At 42.7% G+C, this 23,362-nt stretch overlaps 1 protein-coding gene across 5 annotated transcripts in view; it reads right to left on the reverse strand.

The window, feature by feature from the left end:
• The window catches only part of LOC144773006 (uncharacterized), a 2,495,654-nt gene that overhangs the window by 1,325,456 nt on the left and 1,146,836 nt on the right, over window positions 1-23,362 (reverse strand). For all 5 annotated transcript variants that reach the window (XR_013599895.1, XM_078657750.1, XM_078657753.1 and 2 more), the window contains exon 7: window positions 5,393-5,437. Coding sequence is in view for 4 of the 5 variants with exons in the window: in XM_078657750.1 (XP_078513876.1) it covers window positions 5,393-5,437 (45 nt within the window). In the remaining variant the exon portion in view is untranslated. The remainder of the gene's footprint in view (window positions 1-5,392; window positions 5,438-23,362) is intronic.

A 23,362-nucleotide genomic window follows, 5' to 3' on the forward strand; every position in this document is an offset into this window, starting at 1 on the left:
ATTAATTATTTGACATCATCGGTGGGGGTATTAAATAAAGAGATCGAGAATGCAGAAAAGGAATTGGGGTTGGAGCCAAGTAAGGCACAAGTCGATATTAGTTCATCCCCGGTCCCTGCGCTTACAATACCTGTCCAATTGGAACCCACAGTTGTGCGCTGCGGGAGGGCCGGGCAGGTCTTGAGGGCATCTGGCGCCCTACCACCGCATCACGGGCTCTGCGTGCCACGAGGCCCCCTGGGAATTGAAGTCCTGGGCCTCGCGGGTGTCCTGGCGTCCTGGCTGCTCCTCTCCCCCTCCAATGGCACGACGATAAGGCAGAGCGCCTAAATCAGAAAGTAACAGTTTGTCTGTTGCCGTTTTTTATCCACCGGGGGATAGTAGAGGCAATGTCACTGTCAGCCTCAGCACACCATCGCTGTGAACGCCGATGTGAACACCAATGCAGCCTCTCACTCCTCTGGAATTCACAATACAGAGGTAGCATGCAATATTTTGCCGACACCGCAGATATTGTCCACAAAACAACCACCCGACAGAGATAAAAATACATCCCCCAACGGAACAAAACCTGCGATGGACACAAGCGGGATAAGAAAACAGTGACAACCAGTGCGAGGGCAGCAATACTCACGCGCAATGCGGGAAAATAGTACAAGACCAGCACATCGAAAATGCCACGGAACAAAAATCATCAACAACGGAGTACGACAAATGCACCCTGGACAACTGCAGAGGACAACATGTACACCACAACATCCAAGCACTGTGGAAGAACAAAACCGAAAGGCACACCCCACGAAAGAGACCAGTGGCAGACAGATCAGAGCCGCAGGAGCGACACACCCACCGTGCATGCGCACAAAATCAGGAGTGCCCCCTGTAGTGACAACATCCCGGGTCAAAGAGCACCCCCACCACATTTGAACACAGGACACAACTAGTTCAGCAAATGTGCCCAACCTGCCGACTCACATCTGGAACGCAGGGAAACGTAACATCAAAATGTACTAGTACAAGCTGAGACCTGCAAAAATGTTTTTCCACATATGCAGTGCATTTGGACATTTTCTACTGTCACATGATTGCCATGTATGGACACAATGTGATGTGCTTATGAGAAGTAAGTGTCAAAGATGGCATTCCTATGGGCCATTCCTGCTGCTGCTGCAGTGGGATGTGGGCCACCTGCCCCATCACTACCATCATCGCCGGTATCTCTGGAACTGGGATCCATGGGGCCCTGGTGCGAAAACAGATGTTGTGCAACACACAACATGCAATGATCAGCTTGCACACATTGTGGGGGCTGTGCAGGAGCTTCCCACCTGTGCCGTTTAGGCAGCTGAAACATGACTTCAACACGCCAAATGTGCGTTCAACGATGCCCCTGGTACGTATGTGGCCCGCATTGCAATTTGGGCGGGTGTGTTCGGATCTCGGAGGGGTGTCATCATCCAAGTGCAGAGTGCATATTCTTGATCACCTGTGACAGTGCAGGAAGAAAAGAGTTAATACTTGGTTTGGCAGAATGTGATGGCAGGTCCACCAATCCAGTGATGCCTGTGCTGGCTGTGTGTGGGGTGAGTGTAAGCCAGCCCTCAGGGAGTAGCTTATGCCGGCAACTATACCACCAGTCTGTCTAGGGTGCAGGGGTAGGCCAGGATGACCATGGACTGTTGTGGCCGTGTCTGGTAGGTGGACGTGTATTTTGACATGTTGAATATGGTTTGTTCACATGTGCATCCCCACAGTTGTGCATTGTGCTGTGGAGGCCTTGGGATGTGTGGTGTGTTGACTTGGTACTTACCAACGAGCAGTCACGTTCCATATGTGCAATCCTGGAAGTGCTGGTTGATGATGGAATGCCGGAGGATGAAGGAATCATGCACACTACCTGGGTAGTTGGCGACGACATTTGTGAAGAGTCCCCGGTGTTCCACTATTACCTGCACATTGATGGAATGTGTGTCCTTTCTGTTGCTGTAGTGGTGTACAGTATCTGCAGGGGGCACAAGTGGGGCATGTGTGCAGTCAATTGCCCCTAACACGGCCGGGAATCTGGCTATGGCTGAGAAGCCTTGCTTGGTCTCCAGCTGTTCCTGCACAGTATTGGGGAAGTGATGGCACTGGGGTATGAAGCTGACGATGGCATCCAGGACAGGTGTGATGGACTTTGATAGGGCTGGCTGTGAGACCCCTCCGACTCTAGCAGTTGTTGGTTGTAAGGTACCAGAGGCCAACAGGTGCAGCACAGCCAGCAGCTTTGTCTGCGGAGGGATGTTGGTTCTCCGCTGAGTTGGGACAGTCACCCTGTGGGCGATGTGGGTCAGGATGCGGTGAATGGTTGTCCTTTTGAGCCTGTAGTGGGCAATGACTTCCTCTGGCGCTTGGTCTGTGAGAGTGGTGCGTTTATTGAAGGTCCGCTGTCTTACTCTGCACTGCCTCTGTAGTGGTCGGGGGGCGTGTTAGACCCGGCCTCGTGGCGTGGTCCTCCCTGACCCTTAGGCACTCCCGTCCGAGCTGTACCCCACAACAGACCCCTGAGTCCCCCGGCCTAGCCAACCCTTCCCTCCATGTTACACACACCCGTCCCCGGACAGCCCCGTCCGTGCCTCCATCTTCCCGGCCCGTAGGCCCTGTGTGCCCACTTTCCGGCCTCTAAGATGGCCGCCGAGTCCAGCGCGGCCTCGACCGAGAGGCGCCCCCCTGGCTGGGAGACAGCACGCTCCCCTTGAGGGGGAGAGGGAGGAGCAGTTTCTCTCACACCTCCGACCTCCCTTCGGCAGAAGGGTTTTCGATCGCCCCTCCGGCCACCCGGAGGGCTGGCTCCACGCCTGCTGTGTGTCTGGGACTCCTCCCGAACCTGACACGAATGGATCAAAGGGCCGCGTGGGAGGAAACCCCAATGAGCGGCCCCCTGGTGCCAAGACCCCGCATACCAGAGCTCCGGAGATCACAGAGGAGTAGTCCTATAACTGGGGATGCCCCGGGACGAGGGACAAATTCGCTTCGAGAACGACGAGAGCCCTGCTGAGTGACTCACGGCTCCCCCCTGTAACCCTGGAACACCTGAGCCCTGCTGAGTGACTCGCGGCTCCCTTGCAACTGTGGAACATCTGAGCCCTGCTGAGCGACTCGTGGCTCCCCTTGCGCCTTTTGGAACACCTACGCCCAGCTGAGTGACTCGCGGCTCCCTTGCAAGCCTTGGAACCCCTGAGCCTGCTGAGTGACTCGCGGCTCCCTGACTCTCCTGGTCCGGCTGTACCCCTACAGCTCACATCGTATCCCCCAGTTCATGGATTGAGAGCTGTGCGCCGGATACGCACCGATAGTGACACTGAACCAAAAGACTCTCCCGCTACCCTCGCCTGACCAGGACTCTCTGGGCCCTTGCCCTATTTGTGAATACCTACCTTTGCCGATCATAAAGATCCTTTTGAATCACGAGATAAAGAACGTTCTTAAGAAGCTACGGTGTGGTGTCTCTTTGTCGTGTGGTGCTGGTATAGAGTGTACGATCCTAGATTCGAGCCTCTCCTCCTGAGAAGTCTCCCGCCAGGGCTCGTCTTGGTACTTAGGAGGGTGGGCCCAGGGTGGTCAGGTGTACTTCCTGTTCGCCCCTGAGGTCGCCGTCCAACAGGGCGGGTCCGGGCACAGGGGGTGGTGGCGGGCCCAGGGGGTGGTGGCAGTCCTGGAGTGGTGGCGGTGGGTGTTGTGGTCGGCAAACATCGGTTACATCGCAGTGTTCACACCGCATTACCTTTACAATGGGGCATTACAACCCAAGTCATTAAAATGACGTGCGCCAGATGGCGCTCTGAGCTAAGGAATAGTATAATTTACTATCCCAACACCTTCCCTACTGTAACGTAGGCTGGAGTTGAAATAGAAAATCATACTATTCCTAAGTCCAGCGCCCCCCAGCTCAAGTCGTTGTAACAATGTGCGTTGTAATGCCTGCGTTGTAAAGGTATTGCGGTGTGAACACTGCGATGTAACATCGTATATTCGTGGTGGCCTGTTGGTGCTCTGAGCTGCATGATGAGTAGTTCCATATTGTCGTTCGTTCTTCAGGTGTGGCTGTGTGCGAGGCATCCGGCTTTACACCTGATTGAGGCAGGTTTTAAATACCCGCGGCTAACGCTGCTTATCGCGTGTTTTCGGTTCGGTTTTGTGTGGTTCTGCACGCGAAAGCCTACTCAGCATCTCATTAGCGTTAGTTGATGGTGTCCGTCGTGGTGTTAGGTTTTGGGGATGTTATTGCAGGAATTCTGCCAATGTCTGCAGTTTGCACCAGCTTGTGAATGGGGTGTTAATTCTATCACCACTTTTGATGCGTTAAAGTGGGGATAATTCAGAGATAAATCCTAGTGAATATGCCCCAATGTTTCTTTTCCATGGACAACATGATGGTTAATTTACAGACAATCTTAGAATGCTGTGATAGTACAATGAAAGCCTCCGTGGCCTTACCAGTTGGAGCCATGATAGGATTCTAGTTAGGACTTGTCCTTATATATTAAGTAATGGAAATCTGTCCTAAATATTGTGGCATCTCAAGAGCACCACGGTTGGGAACAACATTATGCAAATCTGTGGGGCAAAGCTGAATAATGTATTATTAGAAAGTGGATCGTTCTTCCTTTAACCTGATTGGTTCACTGCATGATTTTAAATAATTGTATTCATTTATGGATTTCTTTGTATTTTGGATTATTAAAGAAGCCACTTCCTAAGGGTGCTGGGCTCATTCTTCAATAACATTTAGGAGGCGACTCCCATTTCAGTCTGACATTTGATTTATTTCTATGGAGTTTAACAATAATGTGTTTGCCTATCCTTTATTTTGCATTTTATTCTGAGCTTTATGCTATTATTTGATTTAAACGAATCATTGGCTGACTCCTATCCATTTGATTTGACTTCTGTTATTATGTAATCCTTTGACAAACTTTCATGGGTTCATATTAATATTTGTCTCGTGTTCATTGAAACACATAATGTTCTTTACATTCAATTCCGAATGTTATTGAATATCCAATTTAATTATTGACCAGGTATGTCTGAGGAGCAGCAAAATCCTTAGGGGATTAACGCCACTCCTGGTTTTAATTCAACTCATGAGGAAAAAGAGGCAACAGTATTGAGATACTCAAATGCATTAATTTTCATTCACATCCATGCCTAAATCGTCTGCTTCAAGCACAGACCACGAGGTGAAGAGGATGCAAGCCAGACTGACCGCTTGGATGCAACATCACATTTAACATCCAGAATTTCTCTTTTTACAACTTTAAAGTTTAGAAGCTGGGGCCATTCTCTTTGGGTAGCAACACATTCTGTGGAGTTCCTGTTTTATTCAGCAAGAAAATACAGCAACAGAGCTTACCCAGGCTACGTTTTCCTCCAGATTTTGATGTTTAGACTTTTCAAGCTGTTTGGAAAAACAAAATCACAGGCAAATTAGGATAAAATAGTACATTTGCAGCTAAATGTGCAAAACAGAAGAACTTTATACTGCCAATCTATTATTACTGCATGTGTGCTGCCAATATCTACATTCCATTTTGAGAGATAGAAATCTGGGAGCATTTTCAAAATGTTTTAGCCTTTACAGAAAAGTAATAAATGGATACATAATTGTTCAAGACAGTTGGAAGAAGACCTAAAATAACACTTACCTGCAATGTCATGACAGCTTTCTTTTGCTATAACCCTCATAACATTCTCAAAAGATTTCATTTTGCCATGAGAGTAGAAGCCTCAAATTTAAACGGATGCTAGGTCATCTCCAGCGACCCAGCACAATACAAAAATACTTTGGGCCATATGTATCATCAAACTATTTTGCATTTCCAAAATAGCGAATTTTAAGGAATCACTATTTAGGAATTGCAAAATGGTATGTATGAAAAAAATTGCTTTTTCTTTGCGATTCCTTAAGCTTCCTTATTTGCGAATTCGCATTTTGCGAATTTGCAATTAAGGAATATTTTCCAATGCATTCCTATGGGCCAGGAGGCCCATAGGAATGAATGCAAAATAATTCTCAAATTGCAAATTCGCAATTTGCTAATCGCAATTTGAGAATTATTGCAGGTTGCAGGGGTGTCTCAAAGACACCCTGCTGCACCCCTGAAAAGAACATGTGTGTGCATATGGCGCACATACATGCCCTATGGGCATGTATGTGCATCACATGCCACCTTTAAAAATGCCAATTTGTGCATTTTTAGAAGAATTCGCAAGTTACCATCAACTACAAGTTGTTGGTAAATTGCGAATCCTTAATCAAAATTCGCAAGCCAAAAATGCTACATACATAGCATTTAAGGAATCGCAAAATTGCGATTCCCTAAATGCTATGGAAAAATAAGGAATCGCACAAGTTTGCAATTCCTTATTTTGGGAATGTTTCATACATCCCAAAACATGCAAAAAGGCCGTTTGCGATTCGCAAAGGCCGAAATTCTGCGAATTTCGGCCTTTGCGAATCACCAAAGGCTTGATACATATGGCCCTTTATCATTAAACCATTTGAGTAAACAATTGCTATAGTAGTTTTCTGAGCTAAATAAGATTAGTCTTACATTTCATTTGTCTTTCCTGTACAATACAGTTTTTTTCTGTTAGATGTCTTCTGATGACCACTAAATGTGTACTTTGGAGGTCCAGTGACAGTGAATGAATATTTTATTTATTGCAGTTACTTAAAACCATTTACAATGTAGCTTACATGTGTACACATTTTTTTTTTAAACAAAAACTTGAATTGCTTAAGGTCCATACATCAAAAAGAGTTCACTTTGGGCATTATCTAATTTCAATTCTAAAAAGTAATATACTATTTACATTTAAAAGGCGAAAGGTTATCTATACAGCCTTAGGACAGAATTTGATGTATCTTTTAAAGTGTGCCTTTAGTCCAGTCAACAAGACTATTTTCTAAAGACTGACTTATTGCAGGTCGAGACTCCTTCGGAGTTTCCGTGACCATCTTCTTCATAAATCTAAGGCGCAACTCATCCATATATCTCCCAAATCTAGCCAAATCTGATGGTAGGGTGCAAGAAAATAATACCAAAGCTGCTTCTTTCACTGTCTGGGCCCCATTGCGTAACCACATTGGCTTTAAAAGCTTCTGACAGGACTGTAACATGCAGGGGCAGCAGCAAATCAAATGTAGCAAAGATTCTGTTTTAAAGTTGCAAAATCTACATTTGATTTTAAGTTCAAGTGACTTCAACCCGGGATTTAATTCTTTGTTTGGGAGAGGCACTAGTCTGGCCAACTGAATGTTTTTTTGACTTCTGAGGTCCCTCTATTTTTTTATTACGTCTCCAAGTATTGGCGGTTCACTGACATAATATCTAAACCATAAATATTTTGATAGAGAAATACAGTGTGAAAAATATTGCTTTCCTATACATATAAAGGTTAAGTGAAAAAATATCGTTTCACACTAATACCGACAAAATATATACACAAATATCATTTTTTAATATATAGACATTGTTAAAAATAGTACATTCGAAATATTTTAACATATGACATAAATATAATGTAAATTAAATATATGAAACAATTATTTAAATATATATAAATATATCCTTACTTAAACAAAAAGACACATATAAATGTATGTGTGTATGTTTATATAGACATATATAAATATAATCTAAAACTATTATAAAATATAAATTTTAATTTCCAACATAGTTTGCTATTTTTTTTATTAACTATGATAACCAGTCTATATATACATATATCATGCGAGCAAGGTGGTATGTCCAACAAAACGTGTGAGGGCCGCCTTTTGAATTAAAGTTTTGGTGTTTAATTATCCACGGAGTCGGCACCTGTTTCGGAACTGGGGATCGGGACTGGTGCTTATATATATATATATATATATATATATATATATATATATATATATATATATATATTCACTGAAAAAAACATAGGTTTTACACCAGTTATAATTAGGAATTAGCATTTAAAAAACCTATTAAATTCACTGAAAAAAACATAGGTTTCACACCAGTTATAGTTAGCTGGAAGTTTTACTCGCATAAAACCATTGAAATTCCCACTTTATAGTTAGTTGGACTCACTATAACTTGCGCGTGCAATGCACTGCTGATGAAGTCACATATTACATCACTCATGACATGGTCAGTGACATCACTCATGACATCACTGATGACACCATCCAGTGAATGTGTGTCTTTCTAAAAAATAAATATTAGTGAGTAATGTTTAAATATTTAAATATATGTATTAGTGTTTCTCTTTGTGTATAAGTGGCTGCATGGGTTGGTGAGTAGCTACATGTGTATGTATATGGGTTATTAGATGTTTTTATTAGTATCAGTATGAGTGTTTGTATGGTTTGGTGGGGGTATTACGTTGTTGTTGATTGCTTTATTTCGATATGCATATATCATAAAAGCATTACACAGAAATATATAAAACAGCACATCATATGACATAGACTGTATATTAAAATCAACAAGTAAAAATAGCAATTGATCAGAATAAATTAGTATAAAAAAGAATTAAATCGATATAGACAGTCTTTTTAAGCGAATCAACCAGGCCCATTTTAAAAATTTAGAAAGAGCGCAAACAATGGGAGGATCTGTATCAGTTGATAAAATCCGTAGGGCCACCGAATACTGGCGAGTACCCAACACTCTGCAGAGTGGTTTAAGCCAGTGGGATCTGGGGCGCACATAATCCGGGCATTCAAACAGGAAGTGTGCCACAGTTTCGGGTCTATCAATACATAGGGCACAGTTACGTGATACCTGCTTATACGAATTCCATCTGGAAAGAAGATCGGCTAGGGGTAGAGTCCCTAGTCTGAATTTAATATAAAGAGCCCGATCCATGGGGATGGTAATAATGTCCAGAAAGGGTTCAAATGCAACAACATCTTTTAGTCTTAAATAAGCTGCGGTGGAATTGCAGTGATGCTGATTGCTGATGAGCTTTGAGGAAACCCATTCCCAATATATTTTTTTCAGGGTCTCCTTCGGGGGAGCTGAGTGGGTAGACCAACAGGAACCCAATCCCAGGTCCCCAAGCAGGTGTTTAATGTCCCTAAGCCATTTAATTTTCTGCCAGCCATCGGAATGCATTACCTCTACCAGCCCATCTGCATAAGATTTTAATTCCGGGACCCTCCACAGGCGAGCCCACAGTAAGAGAGGCCGGAGGCGGGCCAGGTCCTTGATTGATTTACAGCCCGCGTCCATGAGCACCGGAACTGTCGGGGTACTCATCGGGATTGCCAGGAGGTCCTTAATAAATTTATTCTCTGCCTTAGACAGAGACTCCATATTACCCTGACCCCATAACTCAGCTCCGTAGAGTGATGCGGATACTGCTCGAGCTTTGTAAATATCAATTATCGGAGCTACAAAGTGTTTTGATGAGTTGTTGTACTCCTTTAACAAGGCTCCCCCCACCCTTTTGTGGCCCACAGTCATTTTGTTGATGTGCGGAGACCAGTTCATAACATCACTCACACGAATTCCCAAGTAATCAAATTCTGATACTCTTTCAAGAGGGATAGAATTCAGAATAGGAGGGCTGCCAAGTTTGTGAGGGGGGTGCATGATAAGGTACTTTGTTTTGTCCACATTTATGACAAGTCCTCTATTTGCACAAAAATCCTGAAACCGGTTCAGGAGCTTCAGGAGGCCTTGGGGGGTTTTCGAGATAAGAAGGGTGTCGTCAGCAAACAACAGAGTTGGGATCTTACTACCACCCAGAGTGGGGGCGTCTGCTGGTTCTTCAAGCAGATGCTCTACCACCCCATTCACATAAAGAGAGAATAGGGTGGGAGCTAAAACGCAGCCCTGCCGGACACCCCTCGCAACCCGGATCTTATCAGTCTTTTCCCCATTCAAACCCCATCTAACCTGTGCATAGTTGGCATTATGCAATTTCATAAGGAGGTTTAAGATGTAAGGGGGCATCCCAAGACCGAACAACACCCTCCAGAGTTCCTCCCTAGGAACCAGGTCAAAGGCAGTCTTCAGGTCTATAAAGGCCAAATAAAGACTGCCTTTGCCCAGCTCCACCACCTTCCAGTAGAGTAGCAAGAGTCTAAAGACTTGCTCGATTGTTCCTATGCCTGAGCGAAACCCAGCTTGCATATCAGACAATATGTGGTTATCATCCACCCATGAAAGAATCCTACCCAGAATTGTTTTTCCCGCAACCTTCTGGGTAGAGTCTAAAAGGCTTATTGGCCTATAGTTTCCTGGTAAATCCCGGCTACCCTTTTTAAAAATTGGGACTACCTCTGCCCCTTTCCAGGTCTCTGGCACGGATACTCCCTCAATAATGGCATTTAGAAGTGCAGAGATCAACACCCCCCATTCATCTGGATATGCTCGAAGAAGGTCCCCTGGTAACCCATCCGGGCCAGCTGCTTTTAGTGGTATAAGAGTTTTAATCAGGTTCGTGACCTCCCGTGCAGAGAAAAGATCCGTATCTCTGTCCAGAGTATAGGGGGGAAGGATAAAGGGGTCATAAAGCATGCCTTCTATGGCAGAATAGAGCGCCAAAAAATTGTCAAACCACGCCTTGGCAGTGATAGTACAAGTCCTCAAGGTGTCATCAGGACGATTCCTACTGCCCACCAGGTCCCAAAGTCCTTTGGCATCTCTCCCTCGACTGGCAGCCAAAAGATCCTGCCAAAAGTTATCCTCCCATTCTTTCTTAGCGTTTTTTGGGCCGTGAGAGTATAACCTTCTGGCCTCCCTAATCATGATTTGTGATTTAGATTTAACTGCATCAACAAGCAGGATCTTTGCCTCTCTGCACTTACGATTAAACCAACCTTGTCTGGCTCGGGGACCAGATTTTTTCCCATTGGCGCTACATGGGACAATAAAAAGATCACTAAGAGCCTGAGTTAAGTTGCAAAACCTAGCAGGCACATCCACCAGCCCGCCCCCCAGCGAGTCAAGATTTTCTAGGCCAGCAGCTAAAAGCTGGGTTATAGAATATATTTTCTCCACTGAAAGCGACAGCTTAGCCCACTTTAGCCGTCGACCGCAATTAGATACTGATGACATATCCGAGGCGGGGGAACAAATAGTTCTGCTCCCTATACCGTCTAGCCACCTATGGGTCAGGGTAAGCGAGAGAATGTTGTGGTCGCTCTCTACAGAGGGTATGATAACCATATCCTTCACCATACTCCATAGGTGGATGTCGAGGAGAAAGTAATCAATTCTTGACGTATGCGCAGGCCTATTATATGTGTGGGCTTCATTTTTATCAGAACTAGTCCTGCCATTAAGGGCCCGCAGGTCAAACTCCATTGTTAGGGAATTAACCTGAAGCACCACTTCCGTCCATTTTTTGATTGGGCTGAGCTCTAGGGCTGGTATCCCCCACCTATTATCATCGACCTCTTGGTCCTGAGAAACTTCAGGGCCAAGAGGCTCGAAGGTACAGTTGAAGTCGCCTGCAACCAAGGTGCGGTGCTTATGTGGAGAGGATCGGAGCAGGGCCTCCAGGCGGGCTATAGTGGGGGATTCTCTACCCCCCTTCATACCTCGGGCATAAATGTTAAAAATATTTAGAATAACTTGACCCTTGGGATTTTTCAGGGTGATATTGAGGAGGTCCGGGCATTGGGTATCATGCTCCTCCACCCTACAATTAAGTGAGGAGGCTACCCAAACAAGGAGGCCTCCCGAGGGGCGACCCCTACCAGTCAATAATTGTACAGCCGGTATATGGTGGGATGAATATCCCACCTTGTGAGAGGGCTCCCTACACCAGGTTTCCTGGAACAGGCATATGGAGTAGTCCTCCACAAGAGCGTTCCAGTCGGGCAGGGCCAGTTTCCTGTCCAAACCGGCCACATTTCAGCTGAGAACCCTGACAAGTGGGTCCGCCACAGCCGAAATGCTACCGGGCTCAACAGGGCCCACCATGTCTGTGATCCTCCGAGGAGGACAGGCAACGGTAGGCTCAATTTGGACCATCGCCTCCCCTATTTCCCATATATCGCCAGGGGCGACCTGCTCCCCTGGGGTAGGGAGTAGGTCGTTTCGTAATACAGATCTAGTGCTTCTAGTATTAGATTTTCTAACCACGCTGTTAATTCTACCCCTACTAATTTTCAGGTTATCAAGGGTTTGTCACCATCCCCTCCCTAGGTCTTGCCAGCCACCCGAAGGATTATAGATCGGGCCAGTAGTATGGTTATAGTACTGAGGCGGTGGAACTGTTGTAACAGTCCCTGGCCACAGACAACTTGAGGGGCAATTTTGCTCGTTAAACAGACAAGTCGAAACACTAGTGGGACGTGGGTAAAAAAAAGTGAGGTCAACTATACCAATTCCTCCTTTAGTTGTGCACCAACCCTGTCTTGTTAACCATCCTACCACCCTTGGGTCTTGAAAATTAACCACAATACAGTCCCCCCCCAGGCTTTTGGTGGTAGAGCCTATCCAATCTATTCACCTTACCCCCAAAATGAGGCCATCAACTTCCCCTGGTAGAGGCCGATTCACCCTTAGCCAGTGCATAGCTTTGTTTTTCAGCATCTGGAAGGTTTCTCTCTGTCCCGGTTGGAGTGGTGGGACATTTATTAGGACTGCTACGAAGGGGAAGGAGTCTGGGGTGAGGTTCATGGGGGGTTTCTTGTGAGGTGGCTTTATCGGGGGTGGTACGGGCGGTCCGGAAACAATAGGCACAGGGCGGGGTATAGGTTTATTTACTGAAGGTTGATTACCAGTGGGTGGAGCAGATGGTATAGCACATGATAAAGCAGTACCCTTTCTAGTACCCACAACACCCCCTGCTACTCCAGGGACCGAAAAGTTTGAACTAAGCGGCGGTTGTTGCGCCGCAATGTGGACAGGGGCTACAGTAATGGGAGGATTTGGGACCAGACCCAGTGATGCTGAGTTGGGGGGTTTGAGAGGTCTCTTCACTGCCGCACCATCATTCTTTGCTGGTAATAGAGAGTTGGGTTGTTGCCTTTGTCCCTTAGCTTGTGGTGCAACTTGGGTAGTGTTCTGGCACTTGCTGATTTCATCCAGCCTAGCCTGAGCTTTTATCAATGCCTTTGTAGAAAAAAAATTATCTAAAGTTACCTGCTCGAAATGATCTAAACGGTCAGAGAGCTCACTGATACGATCCTCTAGTGGGAGCAATATTGACCGTAACAACCTTTCTAAGTCAGGTAACAGGCTGCTTAGGGATGGCGGTTTATCAGCCGTTACCAACCCCGTGACTGAAGGAATGATAGAGCTAAGATCTGGGCTATCTGGTAACGCAACAACCCCCTCTTGCATAATTTCCCTACCACGGCTTAATTCGGTGACAACCTTACTGGGATACACACTTTTATTAACTTTTCTAAGTTTGTAAGGTGGCTTTACTGGGAAACATTTTCTGGATACAGTATTACTTTTTCTTTTAGAACCTGTTTTAGGGTGGATCAATGGAACCTGGGTACATAATTCTGCTGTACAAGTTATAGACTCTGAATGACTCACACAAGAAGGAATCAAATTGCCCACAATACCCTGAGTCTCCTTATTGGTAATGGCATCATAAACTAAGTCGGATATGTCAGGCAAGTTTAGTGATGACAGAGGTGTTACTAATGCAGGGTAGATTTGGGCAGAGCGCTTTTCCACAGGATTTTTAAGCAGTTCGATAGATAGTCTCCGCTCTGCACGCCTCTCGGCAAGCGATATTTCTTTGTCAATCAAGTGAAGCGGGCGGTTAAAAAATTTATCCAAGGGACCAATAACTGTTGGCCCGGCATCGCCTGGTGGTGTCATCAAGGCGGTGCTACTTGGGAGTTCCGACATTCCTTACGATTATCAGCCCTTTTACAACACTTGCTGGTGAGCACTTGTATAGCACAGCAATGTACTAAGGAATATTATATCCGTTTAGTATCAATCAGGAGTCAAAATCAGGGGGTGGCCCAGCCCGGCCTCCTCCGGCCCCGGACGGCCACAGACGGTCCCGCCCTTGTCCCGGGCTTCTCCCGCGCGCTCCCGCGCAGCGGGACTAGTCTGTTACCTTTAAGGAGTGAGTGTGAGAAGGGAGGAGCCTGCAGGGAGAGCGGCTCAGCTGTTGACAATGAGGCTGGCGGGCGCTCCTGGGACTAGTAGTCCTGTGCCCGCTCTCGCTCGCAGCCCTGCGGATTCCAAAACGCCCACAGCTACCACCACGGGCGCAGCGTTCACAAGTCCTCTCCCACAATCCTGGGGTCGATGTCACAGAGTCTCCGAGTCTCCCTCACAAAGCGGGACCCGCGAAGCGGGTACCGCGAGCAGTGTCTGAAGGCACAAGGAAGGTTAACTGCTTAAAACATCCGACGTGATGGTTGCTGTCTTGGGTCCTTTTACTTTGCCGCTGCTTTACCAACTCACACACCACATGGCATCTTTACCCGGAAGCGATCCCAACCTTTCTGGGGGTATTACTTAGCACATAGATGCATGAATGACTGACTCTCTGTTTGTATGTGTTTTGAAGACAGCATATGTGCAGGACTGTATGGGTGGATGAGTGAGTACATGTGTGTGTTACTGAGTGAATGACTGTCTCACTAGTGTCTTTATCAGTAACTACATATGTTTTAATCTAGTATATGTGAATATTGATGGATATAAGTGAGTATATGTGAGAGTGAGGGATTCTAAGAGTTCCTGTTTAAATTAGGATGTGTTTCTATAAGTGATTGTTTAAGAGAGTAAGTATGTGTAAGTTTCCTTAGAAGTAAAGTGGTAGTGTGTGTACAGCTGTATATGCAAATAAATGGATGTTGAATAGTTTATTTGCATGTGTGAGTATGTGTGTGAGTAACTTTTGGATGACTGTCGGTGTGTAACAGGATGTATAGGTGTATCACTACATATGATGAGTGAGTATATGTATGAGTGACTATATTGAACTGTTCGTGAATGAGTGCATGTGTATATAGATGGTGGAATTATTGAATTGGTTGTTGTAAGTGGTATGGCTATCTCCATTTTTTTGTAAATTTTAGTTTCTATTTTTGAATATTTGTTTCAAGGGTTACATTACAGTGAAAGGAGGTCTGTCACTCTGTCACAAGGATGGTGTCATCAGTGATGTCATGAGTGATGTCACTGACCATGTCATGAGTGATGTAATATGTGACGTCATCAGCAGTGCATTGCACGCGCAAGTTATAGTGAGTCCAACTAACTATAACGTGGGAATGTCAATGGTTTTATGCGAGTAAAACTTCCAGCTAACTATAACTGGTGTGAAACCTATGGTTTTTTCAGTGAATTTATTAGGTTTTTTAAATGCTAATTCCTAACTATAACTGGTGTAAAACCTATGGTTTTTTCAGTGAATTTCAATGGTTTTTTAATAGCAAATGTCTATAGGTATGAAAAGTAATATTTTTTATAATGAATTTTATATTGTATAATTATGTAATAGTTTTTTATTTATTTATTTATTTATTTATTTATTTATTTATTTATTTGCCCGGAGCGCTCCCGGGGTGGGTACCGATGCGCTCACCGGTAAGCGCAGTGTTACGGCGCGCCCCGGGGCACGTACCGGTGAGCGTCCCGTTAACGCTATTGCCTCGAACGAAAACAACATTGTGACGTATCGCGTAGCCACGTGATGCGTCATATGACGCACTGCGTAAGCGCACCCGGAAGCACGCGAGCGCATACGATCGCGCAATGTCTCGACACACTTATGCTACGCGCCCCGGGGCGCGTAGCGTAAGCGTGTCGGGTCATGTGATCTGAAAATAACACTTTTCATTGGTGCAGATCAGTTTTGGTTTCCAAATGATGAAAGCCTGGATCATGTGACTTGAAAATAACACTTTTCATTGGTCCAGAACAGTTTTGTTTTCCAAATGATGAAAGCCCCCACCTTTTTTCCTTATTCTGACTTTGTCATTTGACTGAGGAAGACCTGTTTGGAGATCTGTCTCTAATATTTTCTACTTTAAAATGACTACAGTAGCAGCAGCAGCTGGAGCATCTGCACCACCACCACCACCACCAAGAGGACCACCACAACAATATATTGGTGGTCAGGAAGAAGAAGAGGAGGAGGAGGATGAGGAGGGGAGAGGGAGATTCGTCCCAGAAGACAATACCCCATATAGGCCAAAGGAGCACATAGTATGGGAGTTTTTTTCCATTCCAGAGGGCAAAAAGAAAGTCAATGCACCAAAGGTGACTTGCCTAATCTGTGGCATGGAACTTTCAAGGGGGAACCCTAATAGAAAATATTAATTTGGTAATTATACCATGATTCGGCATATGGAGCGGAAGCATCCCAACAACTATGCTAGGGCAGAGGTCCGAGAAATGGCCAGGAACCCTTCTCGATCTTCACCCAGCACCTCCCAAAGAAAGCAACCCACTCAATCGGATGCAGAGGCAAGAGAGACAATGTCTGTAATTCAACCCAAGTTTGGTGATTTTAAAATCGTGTGCACATTTTGTGGGAAGACACTTTGCTATGGTGAGCAAAGTCTAAAACTTATCCTCTGTGCTGGTGATAACCACAAGTGCCCCAAAACACCTAATTTTTTCCTGATTTTTTTTGCTCCAGTTGAGCCATTTACAATTCCCTGTTTTTTGTTTCTACCCATAAAAAATGCAAAAAAATATAAAACTGTTCAGAAAAGCCAAAAAAAAGTAAAAAATGTTCAAAAAACAATAAAAAATATATAAAACAACAAAAAGAATAAAAACACAGTTCTTTTTAGAACTACCTTTTATTTATAAAAATAAACCTATATTTTTAAAGAATCTCTGTCAATTTTCTTTCCTTAGGGTACGCGCACCGGGGCGCGCACCCAAAAAAAAGAAAAAAAATTAATGAAGGAGTTAGCATGAGGGAAGAACACAGAGAGAGTAATGTTAAGAGAAAGAGATCTAGAGGGAGCAACACAGAGGGATTGTTTATTACATAGTAAAAAACAGAGAAGGTGTAATAGGGTGAAAGTGAGAAAAGTCAAATGAATAAGGGAGCGAAAGAAGGGAAGAGAGAGGAAGAAGACTAAAGTAGAGGTAGTGGGAGAATGTGAGTGGGTGTTGAAAGAAAAACAAAGGACAGTAAAAAATGGGGAATGAAGGGTAGTGACGGAACTGAGATAAATGAACAACGGTGAGGGAGGGTGAGAAAAGAGCAGTGAGTGTAAGTAAAGAGGGGTGAAAGAGGGGGGGCAAATTGAATTAGGATAAGACATGGGGAGTGACAGAGAGAAAGGACAGAGAGAGTAAAGGAAACAGTGCCTGAAAGGGTCTGAGTGAAACAGCAAAGAAAGGTAAGTAAGGCAGTGTGGGTGACTTATAGGGAGTCAGTGGGTGTAGGTGGGGGTGTGGGTGTGTAAGGTGTGTCTGTGGGTGTGGGTGTGTGGGGTCTTTCGGTGTGGGTGGAGGTGTGGGTGTGTGAGATATGTGTGAGGGGTGTGTGGGTGTGGGGGGTATGTGTGTGGGATGTGTGTGTGTGTGGAATGTGTGTGTGTGTGTGTGTGAGGAGTGTGTGGGGGTGTGGGGGTGTGTGAGGTGTGTGTGGTGTGTGTGTGTGGGGTGTATGTCAGAGGTGTGTATGTGTTGTGAGGGGGATGAGGTGTGTGTGTAGGAGTGAAGTAAATAATTAAGAAAAAGAGAATGAGTGAGGAAGCAAAGGAAGGGAACAGAGGGTAAGTGAAGTAAAGAATGGGGACTGAAAGAAGTTGAATATGAGAGGGGAAATAGGGAAAGGGGAGTAAACATGGAGAATAAGAATAAGTGAGGGAAGCAGAGTAAAGAAACAGGAGTGAGGTTGGTTGAGAAAATATTAGTGAGGTTAAAGCAAAGGGTGATCACAAACTACATTTGTTTAGTCACACTTACCATATAATAAATGTAACTTTAATTACATTTTTTACTACACTTTGTATCTGTGAAAGAGAGAAGAAAAAATAAGTTATCATTAGTAAAATATGTATTTTAAATTAAAAGATACAAATGAAGAGGTTAAAAATCATAACAGTGTATTTAGAAATAAAGTAAGAGTGAAGAACACAGAAAGGGAAATAAAGTAAGGTAGAAGGACAAAAAGAGAGAAAAGGAAATAGAAGGAGAGCAAATTACTAAGAGTAAGGCATATAGATTCCCTGACAGAGAGGAAGAGAAGAAGAGAGAAATGAACTGAAGGTAAGAAAGATACTAAAACAATGTGAGTTAGCAAAACTAAATCAGGAAACAGTAGTAAGTTAAAAGATAAAGACTGAGACGGAAAATAGTCTAATTAAGGATGCATTTAGAAGAATGAGAAATAGAAGATAACTGAGAGTAAGTGAAGAACAGTCATAGAGTGAAGGGATGAAGGGAGAGAGGATAATATACAAGGATTGAGGGAAAAGGAGTGAGGAAGTTAGTAGACAGACAGACTAAGAGAAAAACTGAGTGAAGTGGAGTACAATGAGTGAGCAAAGGAAATGAGTAAGGGAGCAAAAAAAGGAAAGAGAGGAGAAGAGGACTAAAACAGTGGTACTGAGAGAAAATAATTCGGCGATGAAAGTAAAGAGAAGGACACTGAAAGAAAGGAAATGAGGGATAGTAACGGAACCAGAGTAAAAGAAATGGGATGAAGAACGATGAGAGAGGAGCAGTGAAGTTGTTGTAAAAGAAATGATAGAAGGTAGATAAACACAAGTGAACATAACACAAGGAGAGTGAGGCACTGAGGACATAGAGGTAGTGAACGAAAAATAGAGAGAAGAGGTCAAAAGAAAGGAGCAAACAAAGATAAGCGAGGGAGAGTGGGTGATTTATAGTGATACAGTGCGACAATACTGCTGAGTGAGTAAAGAGGACTTACTAAAAGAGCAAAGGAGGAAAATACAGAAAAGGGAAGTAAAGCAGAGAGGCTGAAAAGTTATGCAAGGGAGAGAGGGGATGCAGACAGTTGAAATGAGAATGAGGGGTTGTGAAAGAAGTGGAGTAAAGGAATGGGGGTGACAGAGAGTGAGAGAAAGACATTATAAGTGAGTAGAAAAAGCTGAAAGAGGGTGGAAAAAGGGAAGTGAGTGTCAGACAATGGGAATACAATTTAATTTACACAATCCAAAGTACAGAATAACTTGTACAACATGTTACATAGTTTATTTTTGCTGTTCTCAGAATATATTGAATTTCACTTAAAACAGCGAGTTCAAATTACTCATCATATGACAGCGGGAAAAAAAAACACAATCTAAAAGATTGTGTTTTAAAAAAAAACTTAGATACTGACAAATGACAAATGTACACTAATCTTTGATTCACTTACTTTTCCTTTAGGCCAAATAGTATATCATGAAGGTCCTTTTCTCGTTGGAAAGTACTCTGCTGTTCACTAAAAAATCCATTTCATCGACTTTCTAGAAGAAAAGCTCCAAGAACATCTGAAATATTTTCATTATTTTCATATACTCCTTTTTTTTCAGTCATGACTCTTTACTCATTCCTTTACTTTTCCTTTTGGCCAAATAGTGTCAGATGTATGAGTATATTTTCAAATTAATTCTAAGAAACTCTGAAATTACCGTTTTTCCGACGTTCTGAAAGAAAGGCTCATACAACATTTTCACAATATTTAAGTATTCGTAAAACCATCTCTGACTCACTCATGTTCATCATTTTGTATAATTCTGATATCACTTACTATGAGATCCACTTACAGTACCTATATGACAAGTCAATTTTTTATATTATCTTGATCACTTTTACTCAGAATATAATTCTAAACAGCAAAATAACCTTTATTAACTGCTCCTGTCTTCATAGGCCAATTACCTTTACTTAAATTTTGGTTCTAAAAACACTAGGTATGAATTTTTTAAGTCAAAAGGCAAATGTTGTTTGAAAGTCAAATGAGTGTCATTACAGTGGGTCCAACCTTTACGACTTTTTAAATAGCATGTGTAATGCCCTGATGTTGTTGAAGGACCGTCACGATAAATAATAGCTACAGTTGCAAACGTTCTTCCTGAAATTGATAACTGAGAAGCCACAACATTTTTGATAGAAGTTGACAATTTACATCCATCAGGTCTACATCGTTGGAACATTAAAATGACATATTTAGCATAAGTTTGTAAAAATAATGTGGACAGCATTGCAGACTTACATTGGGTACACACCATATTGTGATCAGCTGCTTTAACTAGATTATTAAAAGGCACTGATTTGCAGTCCGGTAAAGTCAAATATATAAATCTTTCAGTGTCTATTCTAGTACTACTTGATAAACTACAGTTGTCGCAGTCATACTGCCATTGATAAGAAAGGCTAAAAAGATTTTTTATATCTACACCTTCATCTTCCAATACATCAAACATATACATTAAAAATTCCTGACAATCCTGCTGAATAATTGTGAAAATTGATTTTGACCAGAACATATGTCTAGAAGATTTCTAATTTCTGAAACACTTTCTATTTTTGCTCTATCACTGCTACATTTCTCAAACAAGGAATTCAATAAACAGCAGAATGTTTGATCCCGATTTTCAACAATCTGTTCTTGTAAATTTAGAAGAAAAAAAACAACATTAACCACTACATTAGCAAAGCAGTTGACACCAGAACTGTTTTCAAACTGAAATCCAACAACATCTTCAACAGAATCCTTTTTCTTTCTATTTACAATTACAGTTTCATCTACTTTTTGTCTTTTTGCTACTACCTCACTGCAATTATTCTCATTTCTTCTTTTTCAGCCTACCACACGTTTTTCAAACAGAGGATATTGAGGCAAATGTGGAGCATAATCTCTTCTTAACCTATTGTATTCTTTAACACAATCTAGATCAGCACAAATCTTTGTTTCATCACACTCAATCAAGTACAATCCTGATAAAGTTCTGACTCGTGATAATGCCACATATGCCATACCCTCTTTAAACACAAAACTTCCAATGTTCACCAAAGCACTATCTACACTTAAACCTTGAGATTTATGAATTGTCACCGCATATGCCAAACAAATAGGAAACTGTTTTCGGCGAACATATAAGTCTTTCACAAGCAAAAACCTAGCTGAACAACGACACATTTGTTCTATTTCGTCAATGCCATCAAATTTAATTTTTAAAATTTCAATTCCATCTCTATTTTTGTAATTCACAAAACCAACAACATGACCCATTGCTCCATTTACCAGACCTCTTTCAACATTTAAATTCCTTCTCAAAATAATACGACAATTTAAACACACATTCAGAGTCTTTTCAAAACCCGCAGTTTTAGATATAGTAATGAATCCAATTTTGATTTCAAATTTTCAGACAAAATAATTGCTGCTCCCATATGCTCTATTTTATCTATAGCTTCCAGTTTCACTATCTCTTCATTTTCTAACTTTAACATTTTGTTGTTGAACATGGAACATTCTTTCAGAGTTGGCATCAAACATATGCCAGATTTCTTCTCGTTAATTTTCTTAAAAATATTCTCTGGAAGAATGTTTTCATTTGGATACAAATTTGAAATTACTCGTTCATGTAAAGCTTCTTTCCCATGCTGACTTACTTTTCCAATTCTTACATCTTGTAGAATATTTTTATAATCTTCATCGTTTGCCTGCCGCATGTTTTGGAGTAGTTCTGCATATTTAAAATTTAACCATATATTAACGTTTCCAATGCTTCCTAGGCACTTCTTGGTATCTTCATGCGTGACCATTTTAAACACTGGTTGTCCTTTCACTGGAGTCAACTGCAGTAGATCTCCAAAAACAATGATGTGTTTCCCTCCAAATAACAATTCATACTCTGTTCTAAGAATTTCTTGCATTCTCAAATGCACAAAAGCAAGCATTAGATTTGAGACCATGCTTACTTCATCAATGATAAGAAGTTTCATTTTCTTCAGGACTCTCGAAACTTCGGAACACGCATCTCCAGATAGCTTGTGGTAGTGCAATTTGTTATCATGCTCCACTGGCAGCATCAGTAAACGATGTAAAGTAATCCCTTTAATATTATGTGCTGCCAGCCCAGTTGGAGCGGTAACAACACAAGATAGCGGTGATTCAGTCCTTTTCTGCAGATAAGTTGCAATTACTTCAATCAGAAAACTTTTTTCAGTTCCCGCTTCTCCACTCACGTACAGTTGGACAGGCTTAAATGATGTACATGAGCACTCTTTTTTCTCATGAGTGAATCCATGTTCAATCTGTTCTGTGACTTCGTCATATATCTGCTTCTGCTCAAGTTTTAGTTGTTTCACCAAATCTTCTAAGTTAACTACATCATCTTGAGCTTGTTCCATAGCTCTTTTCCACCTCATCCATGGCAGTGGCAGCTTCATTTTGGATAATTGGTCCTCCTAGTGGATCCTGACTTAATGAAGTAGAACTCTGACTGTCTTGAGAACTGTCTCTCGCAATCTCTGCAGCAATTGTTGCTTCTTGCTCTATTTCTTCGTTCAACATTTGCAGATAATTTGGAAAAACAAGACATTCTATGGTATCCTTGGTTGCATTAAAAGAATCTTTGTAACAGAGAAAATCTCCAAGTAGTTCCTCTTCTGTACGCCATAGTTTAAAGAGTTGCAAAAGAGCCAAATAGTAAAATTCCCTTTTGTCTGGATTTTTGCAACTCAATTTTCGATGATTAATCAAATGACCTTTTCTCTGTTTCACTAGACATCCTTCACATCCAATGACAGCATATATTCCATTATTGATATCTTCTCTGATGTTCCTCTTATAAATATAGCTTTGAAGAACTTCATAGAGACAAGCGTTCTCAAGGTGAAGACTTCTATTTGGATAGTATGTATCCAACATGTTTGTCTTCAAAATATCTGTACTTTCTGGTTCTTTCTCCGCCAAATACTCTATCTCTTGCACAGATTTTAAAACTCGGTTTCGTGTTGCAGCAAGACCTAGACTTATCCAAATGATGGTTCTAGATTTGGCATAGAGACTTGCTGATGACAATCGATCAGAACATTCATATGCTCCAATTTCTCGATGCGACAACATCTTCAGACTGTAACTGTATAATTTCTTGCTTAGACTCTTTTCATGTGAAATGACCTCCCACATTTCCTTCAGTTCTGTCTTTTCTTTTTTGTGATGTAAGACGTCACATATCGAGCCACAGCAATAGAGTTGTCAGCAACGAATTGAATATCCATGTTAGCATTCCACATGGACAAAATCACTGGGTTGTAGTCGTTGATGTACTTGGACTATTTTTTGGTGATTTCCTCGTCACAGTATGTCGCAGAGAAGACATCAAATTATTTACTCTTCCTTTAGAAATCACTGGTCGTGGAAAGCCGAAACGACATTTTGTGTAGAACGTGTCCTTGTT

Source organism: Lissotriton helveticus, chromosome 8, assembly GCF_964261635.1.
Source record: "Lissotriton helveticus chromosome 8, aLisHel1.1, whole genome shotgun sequence".
NCBI lineage: Eukaryota > Metazoa > Chordata > Amphibia > Caudata > Salamandridae > Lissotriton > Lissotriton helveticus.